This window comes from Cheilinus undulatus, linkage group 2 (genome assembly GCF_018320785.1).
Source record: "Cheilinus undulatus linkage group 2, ASM1832078v1, whole genome shotgun sequence".
NCBI lineage: Eukaryota > Metazoa > Chordata > Actinopteri > Labriformes > Labridae > Cheilinus > Cheilinus undulatus.
The window spans coordinates 9,098,706-9,115,516 of record NC_054866.1 but is presented as its reverse complement, the minus strand read 5'-3'; the positions used below and the strand labels follow the sequence as shown (position 1 = coordinate 9,115,516).

Sequence of the window (16,811 nt, the reverse complement as noted above, 5' to 3'; positions counted from 1 at the left end):
GGCACTATTTAATGCAGTAATACGTGAGTGATGTCAACATAAGTGATGATGTTACAAGACAGGACCAAAGTAGATGTGCTCTGAGGGATGTTAGTGGACAGTCTGATACGTCTGTGTGTGTTAAGCCAAGTTGTGTTAATAAAGTTGACTGAAGAGAGCCGCTGCCTACCGATAACACTACACGACACTACAACTAGCTCAAACCAGTAATCCAACACAGAAGAGCACAAACACAAGAGCTCTCCTTTCTGCTCTTTCATTCAAAAGGTGACAACAAATTTGTGAAAATGAGACCTGAACAGCAACTCATAACCACATATGTCAAGAGCAAGAGCACAGAGGGGAACATTTTCTACGCTGCCATGTCTCGGCTTTAGTGGTTACCTGTTATTAACCTCCTGAGACCTGAGCTTTTGATTGTAAAGCCTTTTTTAGATTCTCACTCTTATTTTTGATAAGTATGGTCTGATTAGTTAAAAAGCATCAGCCTTGTCTTTGAATAGGAATTTATTGGAAATGTTCCTTTCCAAAATCCAAACAAATAACCAAAATTTAAAAAAAAAAAACATCAATTTCTGTGAAAGTTCTTCAACATGATTTTAAAGTATCATAAAAAGGACCGCAAAATGTCTACAAATATTTCTCACATCTTTCAATAAAACTTTATTCTAAAGCACAAACATTCCAATAAAAATTTCCACCAATAAATCCTGGCATATCCTCAAATTTAAAGTGAATTTCCCTAATATCAAAGAAAATTTCCCCTTAAATTTTTGAGCAAATGCAAGAATATTCAAACAGCAAGTCATCCCAACATTTCAAGCAAATTAGTTAAAATTCAATGGCCATTCCAGACAGTTATCCAAAAAAAATTAATAGCAGAAATGAATGCTGTAGAAAAGCACATATGCAACGTCCACTCATGTGTATACAGGGTCTTAGGAGGTTAAAGGTATAAAAAGCAGCTTGGTGGAAAGTGAGTGAGCTCAGATTGCCCAGAAAGTTCTGAGAACTTTTGTCTGTCTCTTTGTCCCAGCAGATATGAAGCAGCAGTCCTCTCAGTGTAGTCAAGCTCAGCCATGTTTGTTAGCATCTGACTGAAATGATGAGAAGGATGTATCTGCAGGCTCACAGGCAGCAGTTTCAGAGCTTCAGATTCAGGACCAACGAACTAGGACCCTACTTGTGCATATACCTGGTTTTTATGAGCATTTTTTAAAAATACAGAGTGCTAGCTATTGCTACCATTCACTACAGTGATGGACCATAACCAGAGCGCAAGTAACTGCTTAATGAGTAAAACTTTAACTGTTTAAAACAAGATATATATTTTGGAAGTCGAAGGAAAATGAACATATATGGGTATATATATATATATATATATATTCTTGCAGTTCTCCCCCTCTCCCTGAAGCCTTCAGCTAGTCCTGTCCCCCACTTACTTGACTCCTGACTCTGTTGGCACTGCTAATTCTATTTTTAGTGTTTTTAAACTGGTTTGAAATAATGAATCTGAACATTTTTAGATTTTCAGAACATTATAATAATACCACGATAATACTAACAGAGCTCACCGCTGCTTCATACAACACTGAAGACTTAAATCCTGTCACCAACATCAGTTCAGGCTCCCGAAACAACTGAAAAAATGGTCACTGCAGAGAAACAGCGAGAAACTTTCCTCATGTCAAGGACTCTTGTTTTCTGTGAGTGAACTGTTTTGCCCTCACATTGAAGGACAGACTACTGCTGGCACAGGTGACAGTTTTACTATTACTCTTTACATAACTGTGTGTTTTTATGTTGTCATGTGGATGAAGATGTTTTTGAAAACATAATGTGTGTGGATGGGATTATTTGTGTAAATCATGAAGGGATACCTCAAAAATACCCATCTACAAGGGGACAAGACCTAAATGGCTTTGCTTCAGTTTAGCAGTTTAACTTCACATTATAATGGCACAGGTATTTGTGTTTACCTTAAACTGTACCTACTAGGGGCATCCTAAAAAATCTCTTGGGCACATAGGTATTACTGGATATCCTGCTCGTCCAGTTTAAAGTGATGGAGTTGCCTAACTGACCACCTAACTACAGCCACCGACTATAACTCAAAAAGTATGTTCAATGATATTTAAAAGTGCTATTTGAACTCATTTAAAGCAGGTTAATAAAACAGGCCTGTGCTTTAAGTAGTAGTTCTTCTTAAACGTCTCTGTAAATCTTTATTATCACAGAAATTCATAATGCATTTATCTTTGGCACAAAAGCTGCTAGAGTCATGAATTTATAAATTCTTCAATTTCCCTAAATTCAGCTTATTTTTAAATAAAGAAATACATTCAAATTACAAATAATTTTTTTTATAACAAAAACATTTAATTTCAGTGGTTTCCTCAGTCTCATCTCTGTTTGCATCTTTTTGAATTAATGTTTCAGAGCTCTGATGAGAGCTGTAAAGGAAACCAGACAGACATAACCAGAGGGTAAAGAGAGGGCGTTAATGGCTGAATGTGCTGAAATTAAACGTGACCCTGTGGAGAACTCGGATTAACCACATTCAGGATAAACACATCGTCCGCTTTATTTGGTGAGCTAAGCGGCCGCTCATGGCTCAGACTACCCCTGACTGTGTCTGCCTGGCTCCAGACCAGAGAAATCTACACGCATATGTCGCTTTAGGCCTACTGGCATCCGTTTACACAGGTGCCATTTTTGAGGGGTGTACAACTACAGATAGAATGAATTTGAGTCTGTCATGGTAGGTCTGTGTTTATTTTTAGACATGTTTTTATGATTCAGAATAAGTGGTTGAACAGAAACTGTTTGTTTTCATGTCAAATGCTCTATTTTTAATAAGATCACTTATGAAGAACAAACAAAAACACTTTCATTCTAGTGACCACTTTATGATGTTATAAGGCTTTTTCATTTTTGAAAGTATAATGCATTCATTTGAGAAAATACCATACTGTTTTGTCTATTTTTTTTTATTAATGAGACAATGATCTCAGAGTACAGAAGCATCATGAAAACTAAATTTCTGGGGGATAAATCAAAGCAGGGTCAGTCTCAGTAATACATGAGTGGGAGGATGCAATTTTCTGCTTTTTAAAACATAATTAATGACATTTGAGAATGGAAAGTAAATCTAAATAAAGCAAAATAACTTATATAATTAATGCAAATCTTATTTGAAGCTTTTGTTTACCAGATTACTGTCATAACGTGAATGTCAAAGACCGAACTGGATAAACCTAACACAGTGCTCTGGCAACTACGGAGTCCTTAAAGGGACATTGGCAGAAAACTATAGTTTCTGGTGTGCATGCAAAAGCTTCTTGTGCTCATGAAATTTATGGTAAGCAGTTTTTTGTTTTGCTTGCGCACATTTCGCCCGTTAAATTTTCTCGTGCTCACCAGAAAAAAAAAAAAAAAAAAAAAAAATCATGTTCGCCGTGTCTGTGGTCGTTCTACCCCTGGCACTGTCTGATTGGCTGAAGACTTGTTTGCGTCACGGAACTTCCGTTTACGTTGCCGCGTCGCAGGGAGTGATGGGTAGTGGAGTAAACAGCTAACATATGCTTGCTCTGTCGTCCATTATTGGTACATGCCATAAGGACTTCATTACCCAGCATTCATAGTTGACTTTCAGAGTTGACGTGTATTTTGTTGGTGTTCTGAAAACTTCCTTTTACGCATCTCCCGGTGGTCAAAGCCGGGCATCATTTTAACGCGATAACGACCAAATTTCGGGAGAGTTCGGTGTCGGGCGGCTTCAGAACATCGTGTGATAATGGCCGGAGAAATTTCCATGATCGGTAGGTCCTCTGACTTCCTCTTCTCTCGGTAAAAACTGGTGTCAGGATGCTAACGTGTGAACTAACTGTTCTGGTCCACCTGTTATACACCGGGTTCTTCAGGTTCGGTGATCCTGGCCCTGTTCCTGGCTGGGTATCTGGGTCAGCAATATTTACCACCCCCCAAACCCAGAGTGATAGGCCTGGACCTCGGGACCACCTTCTGCTCTGTTGGGGTCTTCCAGCCGGGCAGTGGGGATGTGGAGATCATCGCTGATGAAGAGGGGAGGAAGAGCATCCCCAGCGCCGTGTCGTTCACCAACACAGAGGTGCTGGCAGGACACGAAGCCGTGGACCTGGCCGACAGCAACCCTCAAAACACAATCTACGACTCCAAGAGGTTCATAGGAAAGATATTTGAGGATGGGGTCCTGGAGCAGGAGAGTGCTCGCTACCCGTTCAAGGTTGGTTTACGGGTTGACCTTTAACTTCCATTAACTGTGGGGGACGCTGGAGATGACTCGTTATTGTTTTTAATCTGGTTTCCCTTCTGTGTTTAGTTCTAACTGTTAGATGTTTCTGAAACCTTGTTCTGTCAGTATGCAAATGATGTAGAAGTGTACTTCTGAATGATTTAGTAGACCATCTTAATACCTGGTATTAGAATGTATTCTCTATGATGGATCTAAGGCGGGACTACCATTAAATAGCACTTGACCATAAATATTTAGACCTGGAGCCTAGACCTTGTAATCACACCCTTGGATGTTTTACCCTGTTATTGATTTTATAAATCAATAATGGTCTATATAATTTATATTTTTTTGACAAAAAAATGTACAAAAAAACCTCTCCATTGTCAAAGTGAAAACAGATTTCTATTGTTAATTAAATAAGATGTGTAAGGTAGAATAAGTGACTGCATAAATATTCACCCCCTTCAAGTCATTATTTAGTAGAGGCACCTTTGGCTGCAATCACACCACTGAGTCTGTGTGGATAAGTCTCAGTCAGGATTGCACATCTGGATACTGCAAGTTTACTCCATTCATTTTACCCTCTGCCTTTACAAGCCTTCCAGGGCCAGCTGCCAAGAAGCATCCCCAAAGCATGATGCTGCCGCTACTATGCTTCACAGTGGGGATGGTGTGTTTGTGGTGATTTGCAGTGTTTGGTGTCTGCCAAACAAAGTTTTTTGTCTGATGGCAAAAAAGTAACATTTTGGTCTCATCAGACCAAAGAACCATGGAGTCTCTCACATGCCTGTAGTCAAACTGTTGTCAAGATTTAATCTGAGTTTTCTTCAGCAGTGACTTTCTTTTTGCCACTCTCCCATAAAGCTTTGACTGGTGACTGGTACGATTGTTGTATGTAGTGACAGTAACTCAGTAGGTAGAGATTGCAGTCTCTCAACGGGAAGGTTGAGTTTAATACTTTTTTAAATTTAAAAATAAACTTCTACCTCTTGGTTTAAGCTCAGTTCTGAGTATAATATTGCCTCACAACACTGAGCAGCCAGCTTCAATCAGGTTTGATCACCACAGAAGGATCAGCACTTCCAAAAGATGCTATCACCTGGGAGCCCAAGTGTTACCTCTGCCAGCCCTCCTTGGGGAGTTCTGCAGCTGCCATGCCTTACAATGAAAAACACCAACCAGATATACCAGTACAATATATATATATAAATGCACCAATAAAAACCATCATTTAAACTCAACAGCCTTCACAAGAAGCAATCTGTGCACAAACATTTTTAGCATTCATGTTCTTGTCATTTTTGTCCCATGAAGTCATTGATTAACTCAGCCCTGCTCTACATAAACCAAACAACCAACAATGCTTACAGATAGTTCTTTATTTTCTTTGACTGAAAGCCTTTATTTGCTTTATTTATGTCTTTGTTTTTGTGCACTCTCTCTACCAGGTGATCAACAACAATGGAAGTGCAGAGTTTCTGATCTCCACCAACGGCACCTTCACTGTGAGCCCAGAGTTCATCGGCTCTCGGCTGCTTCTGAAGATGAGGAAGATGGCAGAAAAGCAGCTCAACGTGCCCATTCAGAAGGCTGTCATCTCTGTGCCTGCAGAGTTTGATGAGAGGCAGAGGAACTACACTGTGAGGGCTGCCAACCTGGCAGGTTAGTTTTGGTTTGGTTTGAAAGTGGACTGGTTCTCAGCTGGGGGGTAGGGACTCGAAAGTGGATCATGGGGCTATTTTAAGTGGGTCATGAGTGTTTGCTGGGAAACTTATAACTGTTTTATCTTGTGTATATTTGAATTTTGACAGCAGAAAGCAAACCAAAAACGTGTTTAACAGAATTTTCTCTGAATTTATTTTGAATTTTCATTTTGAATTTACCAAAAACATTTGGGAAATTTTCTCTTCAAACTTTGAAAGAAACTAAAGCTGGGCGTACACTGTGTGAATTTCATCTGATTCAGACAAAAATCTTGAATGGCATGGCTCGCTTAGAAGTTGCACTGAATTTTACATTAGATCATGCGTTGTTTGTTGCTCTGTGTACACGAGGATATGACTGCCAGCGATGACCTGACTACAGCCTGACTGGTCAGATAGATTTCAAATTCAACTTTATTGTCAGTTCTGCAATATGTACAGGACTTATGGAGGATTGAAATTGTGTCTCCCTTATCCGTGGTGTAATATCATTGCATGTTTGATATTTTGGTCGTAAAACTGCACAAAGCCTTAGGTGAGAGCAGATCCCTGAGCCGAATTCTTGTCTTTGAGGCATTTTTCCTTTGTAAACTGTCAGACAGCATCTTAACCCATCCTGAAAACAGCAGGAATAACTGTCCAATGCCCCCTAATAATAAAGGAAATGAACGAGCAGGAAATACAGTATGCCTCCAGCTGACATGGATGGTGTGTGTGTGATAGAGGTAGAGAGGAAAGGAGAGGATATGACTAGATACAACTTGAGCCCCAGTATGTGAGACTTTTTCAAAGGAAACTCCACAGATTTCTGTCACAGTGTGTCCCAACTTCACTTGTACAGTGTGAGCTCTCAGGTCATGCATGACCATATTCAGACCGTATAGTATATGCACATTTAGCGCGCATGATACTTGTGCATTGTAAATGATGCAATTGCACAGTACGAGCTAAATTTCCACCATAACTGTTAGAGAGACGACTGGAAATCACACAGTGTATGCCAGGCTTAAAATTAATGTTCTCCAGTAGGTCAAAAACAATCCTCTCATTTGTGCATTTGTACAGTAAACTTTTCATATTATTTGCTGTGACTTTACCTGTGAATGTGAACAAATTTCACAAACAACCGGGACCTTTTAGGAGTTTGTAACAGTAATTATTTGGAGTGTTCACCAAATCTTTCAGCAATGTTTTCCAAGGAGTTTCCAGTAATATTTCAAGAATTTATCACGGGAAAGATTCAGGAATTTTAAGGAACCTTTGTGGAAACCTTTTGGAATTTACCTGGAATTTTCCCAGCAACTCTGGTATAGGACTGGGCGGTTATGGCAAAAATCAAAATCGCGATTAATTGAACATTTTACCTGGATTATGATTAGTGAACGATTATTCCAACCCCAACCTCAGACTCTGTTTGTTCTGTTAACATTTGTAGAATTTTAAAGCCAATAACTGAAAGGAACATACAAAGATTAACAGTTCATGGTTATTTATTGAAACAACTGAAATCAAAACACATCAGCTGAAATGAAACTGAGGTTCTTGTGTTTTGAATACATGGGCCAGATGTGGCCATCAAATAGGCTGGGTGGATCTGGCACCATGTAGTTCCTAGATCAGTTTCAGCAGCTTTCAGCAGCTGTTGTATAGAAAGTAGAAAATAAATCTGCTGCTCACGTTGCACAGTTGGTTGAGTTTTAGCGGATTGGATGGGATGATGTCACGTGACTAGTACTTCTTCTTTTCTTGGGTTTCCAGCAGGCTACATGCCTTGCGACACCTGGCTACCTATCACGTGACTACAGAGATAGTTGTTTGTTTTTAAAGGTGTGGTACATTACTAGAGAGAGAATTACAAGGGAAAAAAATAGAAATAATTGACAAAGTAGGTTTTTTCAGTTAGAGGCTCTAAATGTCGGTTTTGATTAATTGCCCAGCTCTACTCTGGGGTATTTTCTTTGGTGTCTTTGTTCTGTCACATTCTGTCCTATCTTAGGTCCAAACAGCACCATGTTTCTTTAGTTAAATCTGACTGGCTGAAAAAAAGGAGCTGGTGTTGGGTCCAGAGACAACACCTGTTGAGGACTATGCTCTAGTCATTTGATAAAACTGCAAATCATTTTTACTCCATTTAGTCTTGCATTTACTTTTAAAATGAAGTGTTTTTCATAAAAACAGTGGAGTTTAATTAGAACCTGTTTAACCTTTCTTGCAGGCCTGGAGATCTTGCGTGTAATCAATGAGCCAACGGCTGCAGCCATGGCCTACGGCCTGCACAAGGTGGATGTATTCAACGTGTTGGTGGTCGACCTCGGAGGAGGGACCCTGGATGTTTCTCTGCTCAACAAACAGGGAGGCATGTTTCTCACCAGAGCCATGGCAGGTAATGTGCTTCACTGATTCAGTCATAAAAGAAAAATAAAACCATGAGCAGCACCGTGTGAGTTCCAGCCCTTTGAGTCCTCAAGAGCAACGAGCTGGCTCCAGAATTCACATAGTTGAAAAATGTCTCTCAGCAGATTCAATTCTGTTTATAGAGTGAGAGCGATCAAACCTTCATGCCATCATCACAACGCTGGCAGAATTACATGAACAGTTCACTCAGAGTTGTGCTGTTTGCCAACCTTTCACCAGAGTTGAACAAACTGTGTTTTGTGTGTTTTAAAGACAACTCAGGATGTTTCTAGAGAGTTTCATCAGGATCGATCAAAGGCATTTTGAGTTATGACCTAACCAGAGGTGGAAAAAGTATCAGACTGTGGTACACAAGCAAAAGCACAATTACTTGAGTTGAATTTACTTGAGAAGAAGTAAAAGTACATGATTTAAAGTTTACTTGAAGTACTGAGTAGCAACTTTTGATACCCAAGGGGCTTTCACAGTGAAACATGATCTTTCCTTAATGTGTATTATCCACAAGAGAACATGGATCTCAGGTTAATTGTAAGGTGTGACTTGACCTGTAGTAAATTGCAACAGCTGTTTTGGCAAGAAATGAGGGCTCATTCTCTTACTATGTGCTACTGACTCAAGTGTTATAAAAAACAAATACTGGCTGTTTTTGTTGCTGGCAGAAAGCTTGGACTTCATTGTTTTGGCTTTTAATTTTTTATTTCGTACTTGATGCTTTTTGAAATGTAATGAAGTATGATACTCCCCCCAACATATACTTAAGCACAAGTAAACATAGGGTTTAAAAAAAGTGCTCTTAAAGGTACAAGTACACAAAAAAGCTACTCAATCACAGTAATTTGAGTAAATGTATTTAGTTACTTTCCATCCCTGGAGCTAACCTAACAGGCTTCCCCCACTTTCACTAACCAGATGACTCCTCAGATTTTGATTACAGTTTTCACAATTGCTAAAAAAATTTCTTGAGGACCCCCCACCTTCTCTAAACTGTGAACATAAAAAAAAATCAAGCTACATTCACAAAACCTCTCATTCTCCTGTCAAAATCAAACAATCACATCCAAACCTTTTCAACAGAATCAGACTCTGTTCTCACATCATAAACACAGCAGTCAAAAGCTTACATTACACACTACATCACGTAATATAAAGCACAATAATCTGAGCTCACTCCGGGTTAATGTTTGGTGTTGAGTCAGTTTTAAGTTTTCAAGCAATTTAATGTTTCGATTACTGAAAATACTGTTAAATTTTCCAAGATGAATATTTAAAGAGCACAAAGTTTTGGACACCTGGCAGAGGAGAGAAGTTGATATAACACAAGACTGTTGATTCTTTGTCAGAGTAAACCTGATGGAGGAGAAATGTTGGAAAGCAACTGAAATAATGAGCAAATGACAGTGTAAGAGTCTTTGTTTTCTACTTTTCTTTTATTTAAAAGAAAAAATTACATCTCAGTCATAGTTTACATATTGTTTATCAGTGTGGGCTTTTTCATCCAGCTTCCTTCATTTTCATTCAAAGAGGAAGAACAGTTATTCTGATTTCATCTGAAATTTCTCTTCCTGGTCTTCCTTGTCATCTTCTCTTTCCCCTTCTCTTCCTCTTTAATATCAACTCTCTTTTCCCCCCAGCTTCCTCAGATTTGTTTCATCACATCATAACCAACAACTGCCTCCAGCTTTGCCTGGTTGTGTTAAAACTGTGACACACTTTAATTTAGTTGTTTAACTTCAGCCAGCAGTGATGACCATTCTGCATCACCAGTGAATCACAGAAGAAAAAATGTGTTTTAGAGAGTGAGAATGTGGTTTGCAAAAAAAGAGTGAATGAGTAAATAAAGTGTTCTTACAATTGTGACCTTCTAGGTAAAAGAGTTTTTACCAAAAGGCCGATGGATTCAGTAAAAGGATTTCAGCAAAACATCAGACCAATTCTTTCTCTCTAGAATGTAAACTTAACAGACATTAAATTCACGTAGCAATTAAATAGATGTTAAACAATTAAATATCATCTTCAGTATACATTATTAATAAAAGTAAACAAGAATACAGGAAATAAAGGCTAAATAGTTTAAGTTTAAAAATCAGAGATGGTCATGTAGCCTGCTGTAGTTAAGTTTTTAAAGCATTTATAGAAAGTGGCTGTTTTATGGTTAATATTAAGATAAAAGTCCAAAGATAAGGTCAGAAGTAATCTTAGGATGTCAATACAAGATTTTTTTGAAGGATAGAAAATGTAATCGTAATCAAATTCTAATCAGTAACACTCTGTTTTAATTACTACAGGAGAAAATTGTTTGAAAAGAACAAAACTTCCGTAGATCTTGCCTCTTCATTTTCCTCTAAAAATGCACAAAAATTGGTGCATTTAACTTAAAAATATCAAGATCTTTCTCCAGGGGGTGCATACTCCGGACCCCCCTAGAAAAGAGGTTCTCAACTGATAGGTTGGGACCCAAAAGTCAGTAGGCCTTTTTTAGTGGGCTGTGAATGCATTTCAGGAAATAAAATCATGCCACAAAGTCCAGAAACTTTTTAAAAACATGCTTGTTTGGTCCTTTCTGTTTGATCCATTTGTATGCACTGTTTAAGATCCAAACTAACCTGACACCCCAGACAGACTGTTATATACATCTACTGCATGGATAGATTTCACATTCATCTTGGAAAGCTCCTATGGAAAGCGTTTGGGAAGGGCAGGACTTTTCAAGAAACTCTCAGAAGGTGACTGGAGGAACGTTGTATGCATGCGCCGCTCTTGAGCTTACAGGTTACTGCTGCTGTAGTTTGTTAATGGCGGAGCTTTTCTCAGTTATACTTGATGCCAAAACCAGTCAGGAGAAGTGCAAAAATGTCTTCTCTGCCAAGACAAGCTTTTGGTGTGACGCTTTGCTCTTGTTTTAGTAAAAAATATGGTCCAGTTCTTATTAAACTTCTGCTTTCCTACAGCTACATTTTCACTAATGGCTATGGCGACAGCAGCCATTGGGGTCACAGCTAGCTCACCCATAACGATCACACATTCATGGCGAAACAGACCAGGACGAGAGCAAAAAACATCTTTTTTGTCATGAAAAGTTTTCAGTGTGGCTCTTTGCTCTTGTTTTAATAAAGAAATGTCCAGTTCTGACAAACTGCCGCTGTAGCTACATACAAGCTAATCACTTCACTAGCAGCCATTGTATAACTACAAGTAACCCCTCCCCCCAATAACTCTCATAAACTCATGCCAAAGAAGGTCAGCAGAAGAGCAAAAACATCTTTCTCATCATGAAGAGCTTTAAATGTTATTTGAATCTTTAATTTATGCCAAAACATGGTCGAGTTCTGATAAGATTGGTGCCACATTAGAGCTATACCTGAGCTGATCACTGCACTGGAGGCAGCCATTGCACACAACTTTGAGTATAACTTAACCCCACCCATAGGCACTACCTCGTTCTCTGGAAATAACACTGATTGTTCCCAGCTGTGTTCAGTTAGACATAAACGTTGTGGATTGGAGCTTTTCAAAATATTTTCCTGATGACACAGATGTCTGGTAAACCCATCTGCTTTGCTCGGTTAGGTCCAAACTGTACTATTTTTCATTAAATATTCTGACTGGCTGAAAAATGTCTGCTATTTGGGTCACAGTTCCTCATTGAGGAGTTGATTGTGGGTCCTGAGGCTCGACCAGTTGAGAATCACTGCCCTAGAGGGATCCTGTGGGAAACACTGAATGCAACACTATCTCAACTTTTTAACACAAACTCTGTGAGAACAGTGGAAAAAAATCAAGAAAATCTTCCCGTAAGCCTCTCTGGTGTCTTGTCATCCCCCTCTTTCTTTGTTCCTAGTCCGTGACAACTAGAGAGGCAGATAGGCACTCATTTGTGTCAGGTGATACTAGGGCATACTGTTATTCTGTGCCCTGTAAAGGTGACTTGAGGTTACAGGAAAATTGCTCTTATTTCACAGTTCATATTCCAGTGTAGGAGTTTTACTTTGCCCTCTCCTTTTCATTAGAGTGGATTGAAAAGCTGTGAACAATGTACGGTCAGGTTTTTTGTTGATTTCCCCTGTTAAACTATGTGGGATGTTGAATGAGTGTCCTGACAATCTCCTGTATTCTTTGTCTTTGCAATCTGACACTTATGAAAGAAACTTTTCAGTTATACTTCCTCACTTGCTGGAGGAAAGAGTGGCCTAACATTAAATGGATGTTTCTTTTTTTGGCAGGTAATAACAAGCTTGGAGGTCAAGACTTCAGCCAGAGGTTGCTGCAGTACGCCACAGAGCGAGTCCGACAGGAGTTTGGTGTCCCCCCTACCCTGAAAGAGGACATCCACCGCCTCAGACAGGCTGTAGAGGCAGCCAAGCTAAATCTCACCGTCCACCCCAGCACCACCATCAGGCTACCGCTGGACCTCCACACCCATGACAGCTCAGAGTCACCAAAAGACCAGACTCCGGTTCTCTTCCAGTCCGTGATCACTCGCAAGCTGTTCGAAGAGCTCAACGAGGACCTGTTCCAGAAAATTCTGGCCCCTGTTGAAACTGTGCTGTCTGAAGGCCACCTGGAGAAGGAGGAGGTGGATGAGATCGTTCTGGTTGGAGGGTCCACCAGGATACCCCGGATTAGACGGCTGATCAGCGAGTACTTTGGGAAGGAGCCTAACACTTCGGTAGACCCCGACCTAGCCGTGGTGACAGGTGTGGCCATTCAGGCCGGCATCATGGGCGGCTCTTGGCCCTTACAAGTGAGTGCTATAGAAATCCCAAACAGACACCTGCGCAAGACGAACTTTAGCTAATCTTTACCTGGGTTAATTATCTCAAACACAGGGATGCTTCAGAGACTGGCTAGCTATTCCTAACTGCTCCTTGCTTTTGTTCTGCACTTCATAGAAATCTAAGGTTGTTCAGCCTGACCTCTAAGGGGATTGAAGCTGACGTGACAGTTTCATTTTCACACCAATGTTCCTCTTCACTTTGTGTTTCCTGGAACCATCTATAGAAGTGAACAAACCCGTTTTTACAGGGAAAGCTGCTGCTGTTGCACACAAACCCGTGAGATGCTGGTAAACGGTGACGTAATCCCATGAAGGCTGAAGTCTTTTGTTGATCTCCATGAAGCTTCATTTTTGAAGCTTGTACGTGGTAGACAATGTTCAAATCAGGGAACGATCATTCTGACAAATTACTTAATAACTCTCCAGTTCAGCCTCATTTATTTATTTATTTATTTATTGCCAGTGTGTGTTTGTGTGTCAGAGAGAGAGCATGCCTTATGCAAATGTTTGCTGGCCTTTAATATTTTTTAAGAAAACTTAATCCATCATTTCCATGCAGTGTTCATGTGACAGAAAAAAAGACAATGTTTATGGTTTGACCCCGTTTATACCTTGCATTAAGATCTGTTTTGGGCATTCAGATACCAAGTGGTAATCCTTAACACTCTGGGTGTTATCAGGGTCAAACCGTTTGACTCTGATGAAGACGCAGTGCGCGTCGAAACGTTAGTCCTCTGCACCTGATTAAACGTCATCAAGTGATTCGTGTGCTCCAGTTTCTTCATTGGGTTTACCTGGTTTACCCACTGAAACACCTCTGTTTGTTGCTGGTCCTTCTGTGAGCACCGACCTCCACTAGTGGAGGGGCTGAAGCGCAAGAGACTCTCTTACCAGTAGTGGAGCACTAGGCTATATTAGGGTGCATAAGACTGATTAATCACTAATTTCCCTTTTTCACCATCATTATAACATGGCTAACATGGTATAACACGGTTTTCACAGCACAAAAATGCTTTGTTAGCTCAGTTATGTTATAACTATTGAGAATTCAGTGAAATTTAGCAACCACAGCCTTGAATTTCTCACATATTAATGAGAATGATGCTGCACATCTTGCATCCATGTAGGAAAGTTTATTTAAAAGAAAATTATATATTTAAACATTTACAGAATTAAAAGCATGATTTTATCTGACAGAATATTCAATTTCTAAACTGCTTATCTAGTGAGGGAAGCTGTTGCTACCTGCTTTTTTTTTTAAACTGAGGAGTCTTTTTTAACTGAGAAGAGCAACCCATCTGGGCACTTTGCCCAAAGGATGCCAGCTCCTCTCATTCCTGAGTGAAAATTCCATAAAAATGAATGGCAGTCAATGGGAAAGACTGGATCATAAGGGATTTAGAAGCTTAAAGTATGAAATCTTAAGGCGCTGCTAGCTTCTCAGCTTGTGGCTTATTGGCTCCACTTTGTTTGCCTGCTGCTTCACTGCACATTGCATGCTGGGATACTGTGCCACAGACTAACAGTTAGTTTGGTATTTAAATGCCCAAAACAGATGTTAATGCTAAATGTAAACAGGGTCTAAAAAGTGTGTGTGTGTGCCCCCTTTAGGGCTCTGGATGGAGTCAGAGTTGATTTAATGCCCTTTGGAAGTCAGTGCCAAGATGCAGTCATGCACCATTAATCTCAGATAGACTCAATGCAGTACGTAGTCATGATTACGGATTCTTAACAAGCTGCATTTTTGGTTAAAGCCTCACAGCTCATGCTTCACTGTAAATGATGCAGGCTGCAGTCAGTGAAAGCGGAGTCATAATCAGTGCTGCACTTTGAGAATGTCCAGGTATTGTCCAACTTTTTAATATAACTTCCTGCTTTTGCTGCTGTAGGTAGAGAAGGTTAACTTAAGTAGTGTCATGTTAGGACCAAAGCATTGCTTACTGGTGCCTTCTGTGTTTAATATTGAGAAATGCATTACTGTCAGATCACGTTGATTGTTAGATGGACTCGATCCATTGTTTGTGGCCTCAAATGTGACGGTAAAATAACTTAATTTGATAAAAAGATTATTTCATTCTATATTTTTGGTTCACAGCATGATTTATTTCACCAGTATGAAAATGTGTTGTTGGGAAAGATTAAGCCAATGACTTATTCACTCAGTGATCACTTTATTGGGTATAGCTGTTCAGCTGCTCACTAACAGAAAAATCTATTCAGCCAATCTTGTGGCAGTGAATAATGTATTTAGGCATTTAGACTTGGTCAGGAGCGGGGAAGAAAGGTTGTTTATCTGCCATGGTTGGTGCCAGACGGACTGGTCTGAGTGTTTACTGGGATTTTCATGCACAACCATCTCTAGAGTTTACAGAGAATTGTGAGAGAAAGAGAATACCCAGTGAGTGGCCGTTCTCTGGGATGAAATACCTTTTTGAGAGGAGGATAACCAGACTACAACCATAACCCAATCACTCATTACAACCAAGCAACTTCTGCTGAAAATGTAGAACCTTGAAGCAAATGGGTGATCTGTAAATGAAATTTCCTTCTGGGATCAGTGTTATCTGAAATTTGCTACAGCAGGATAAGACTACACTGGGTGTCCCTCCTGTCAGTTAAGAACAGGAAACTGAGGCTACAGGTCACAGAGGCTACCAGATTAGACAGTGAGAAAGCATTACCTGGTCTGATGAGGTTCAATTACTGCTGCAATATTCAGAATCTGGTGCTGAAAGCATAAAAGCACAGACCTTTACTGTCTTGTATCAGCGGTTCAGGCTGCTGGTGGTGTAATTGGCTTCTTATTACCAGCTAAGCATTTTTTAAGTACCACAGCTTACTAGAGCATTGTCCACGTCCATCCCTCTATTAACAGTGTACCATCCTCTGATGGCTACTTCCTGCAGGATAATGCACCATGTCACAAAACTCAAATCATCTTAATTTTTCTTTTTTTTTTTTTTACATCACAGTGGGTTCCCTCTATTTAAATGGCACAGGAACGGGAAATTTGAATCATGGATGTACAGCTGACAAAGCTACAGCAGCTCTGTGACGCTGCGGTTTTGATAATGACCATAAACTTTGGGGAATGTTTCCAGCACTTTCTGAATCTCTATCAGAAGAATTAAGGCACATTTCTAGGCAAAAGGGAGTCCAACTAGAAGGTGTACCTAATAAAGTGATCAGAGGGTACTTTCTCTAACATGAACTCAACTGCCTACATTCCTTTGAGAAAATGTCTTTTTTTTTGCCAAATATTCCTGTGAAATGTCATGTCTTTTTTTAATTTTATGACTTGAGTATATAATATTAATACATGTGCTATAGATTATTTAATGAGGCAAATTCTATTTGCCTATAAGCTGTATAAATCATTTATTGAAACAGAGATAACTTCTCTTAGGATTGTTTTTATTGTAACTAATTGAAAGTTAAAAGACCGTAACAGAATTAAACTGTTCTCATCTTTCCACAAATTAAAAAGCCCATTTGTCATCTTCGTCACTGTCTCTTTATTTAAAACCTGTCATACTAGATCTGTGTTGTAGGTAATGCATATTGTGATGGTGCTCATTAAGTCCATCTCATGCTCAAAACATTTTAACAAGCTGCTGGGAAATGATCTGCTACTTGTAAAAAC

At 39.6% G+C, this 16,811-nt stretch overlaps 1 protein-coding gene across 2 annotated transcripts; it reads left to right on the top strand.

Moving 5' to 3' along the window:
* The first annotated feature begins 3,681 nt into the window (after nt 1-3,681).
* hspa13 (heat shock protein 70 family, member 13) lies at nt 3,682-16,666 on the top strand. Of its 2 annotated transcripts, XM_041812597.1 has the most exons (6): nt 3,682-3,821; nt 3,924-4,264; nt 5,725-5,938; nt 8,195-8,362; nt 12,615-13,135; nt 16,141-16,666. In XM_041812597.1, the coding sequence occupies exons 1-6, from the start codon at nt 3,797-3,799 to the stop codon at nt 16,156-16,158; spliced, it is 1,287 nt and encodes a 428-aa protein (XP_041668531.1). In that variant the 5' UTR covers nt 3,682-3,796; the 3' UTR covers nt 16,159-16,666. The 2 variants fall into 2 exon arrangements, with proteins under 2 accessions (XP_041668531.1, XP_041668523.1); XM_041812589.1 differs by having other exon boundaries at nt 12,615-16,666.
* The last annotated feature ends 145 nt before the right edge of the window (nt 16,667-16,811 follow it).

What these genes read in the sequence shown, in the direction of transcription:
- hspa13 (XM_041812589.1), top strand. Translation starts at nt 3,797, where the DNA reads ATGGCCGGAGAAATTTCCATGATCG. An exon ending in CGGAGAAATTTCCATGATCG is followed by an intron (nt 3,822 to 3,923) that starts GTAGGTCCTCTG and finishes CGGGTTCTTCAG; the next exon opens with GTTCGGTGATCCTGGCCCTG. An exon ending in TCTCACCAGAGCCATGGCAG is followed by an intron (nt 8,363 to 12,614) that starts GTAATGTGCTTC and finishes TTTTTTTGGCAG; the next exon opens with GTAATAACAAGCTTGGAGGT.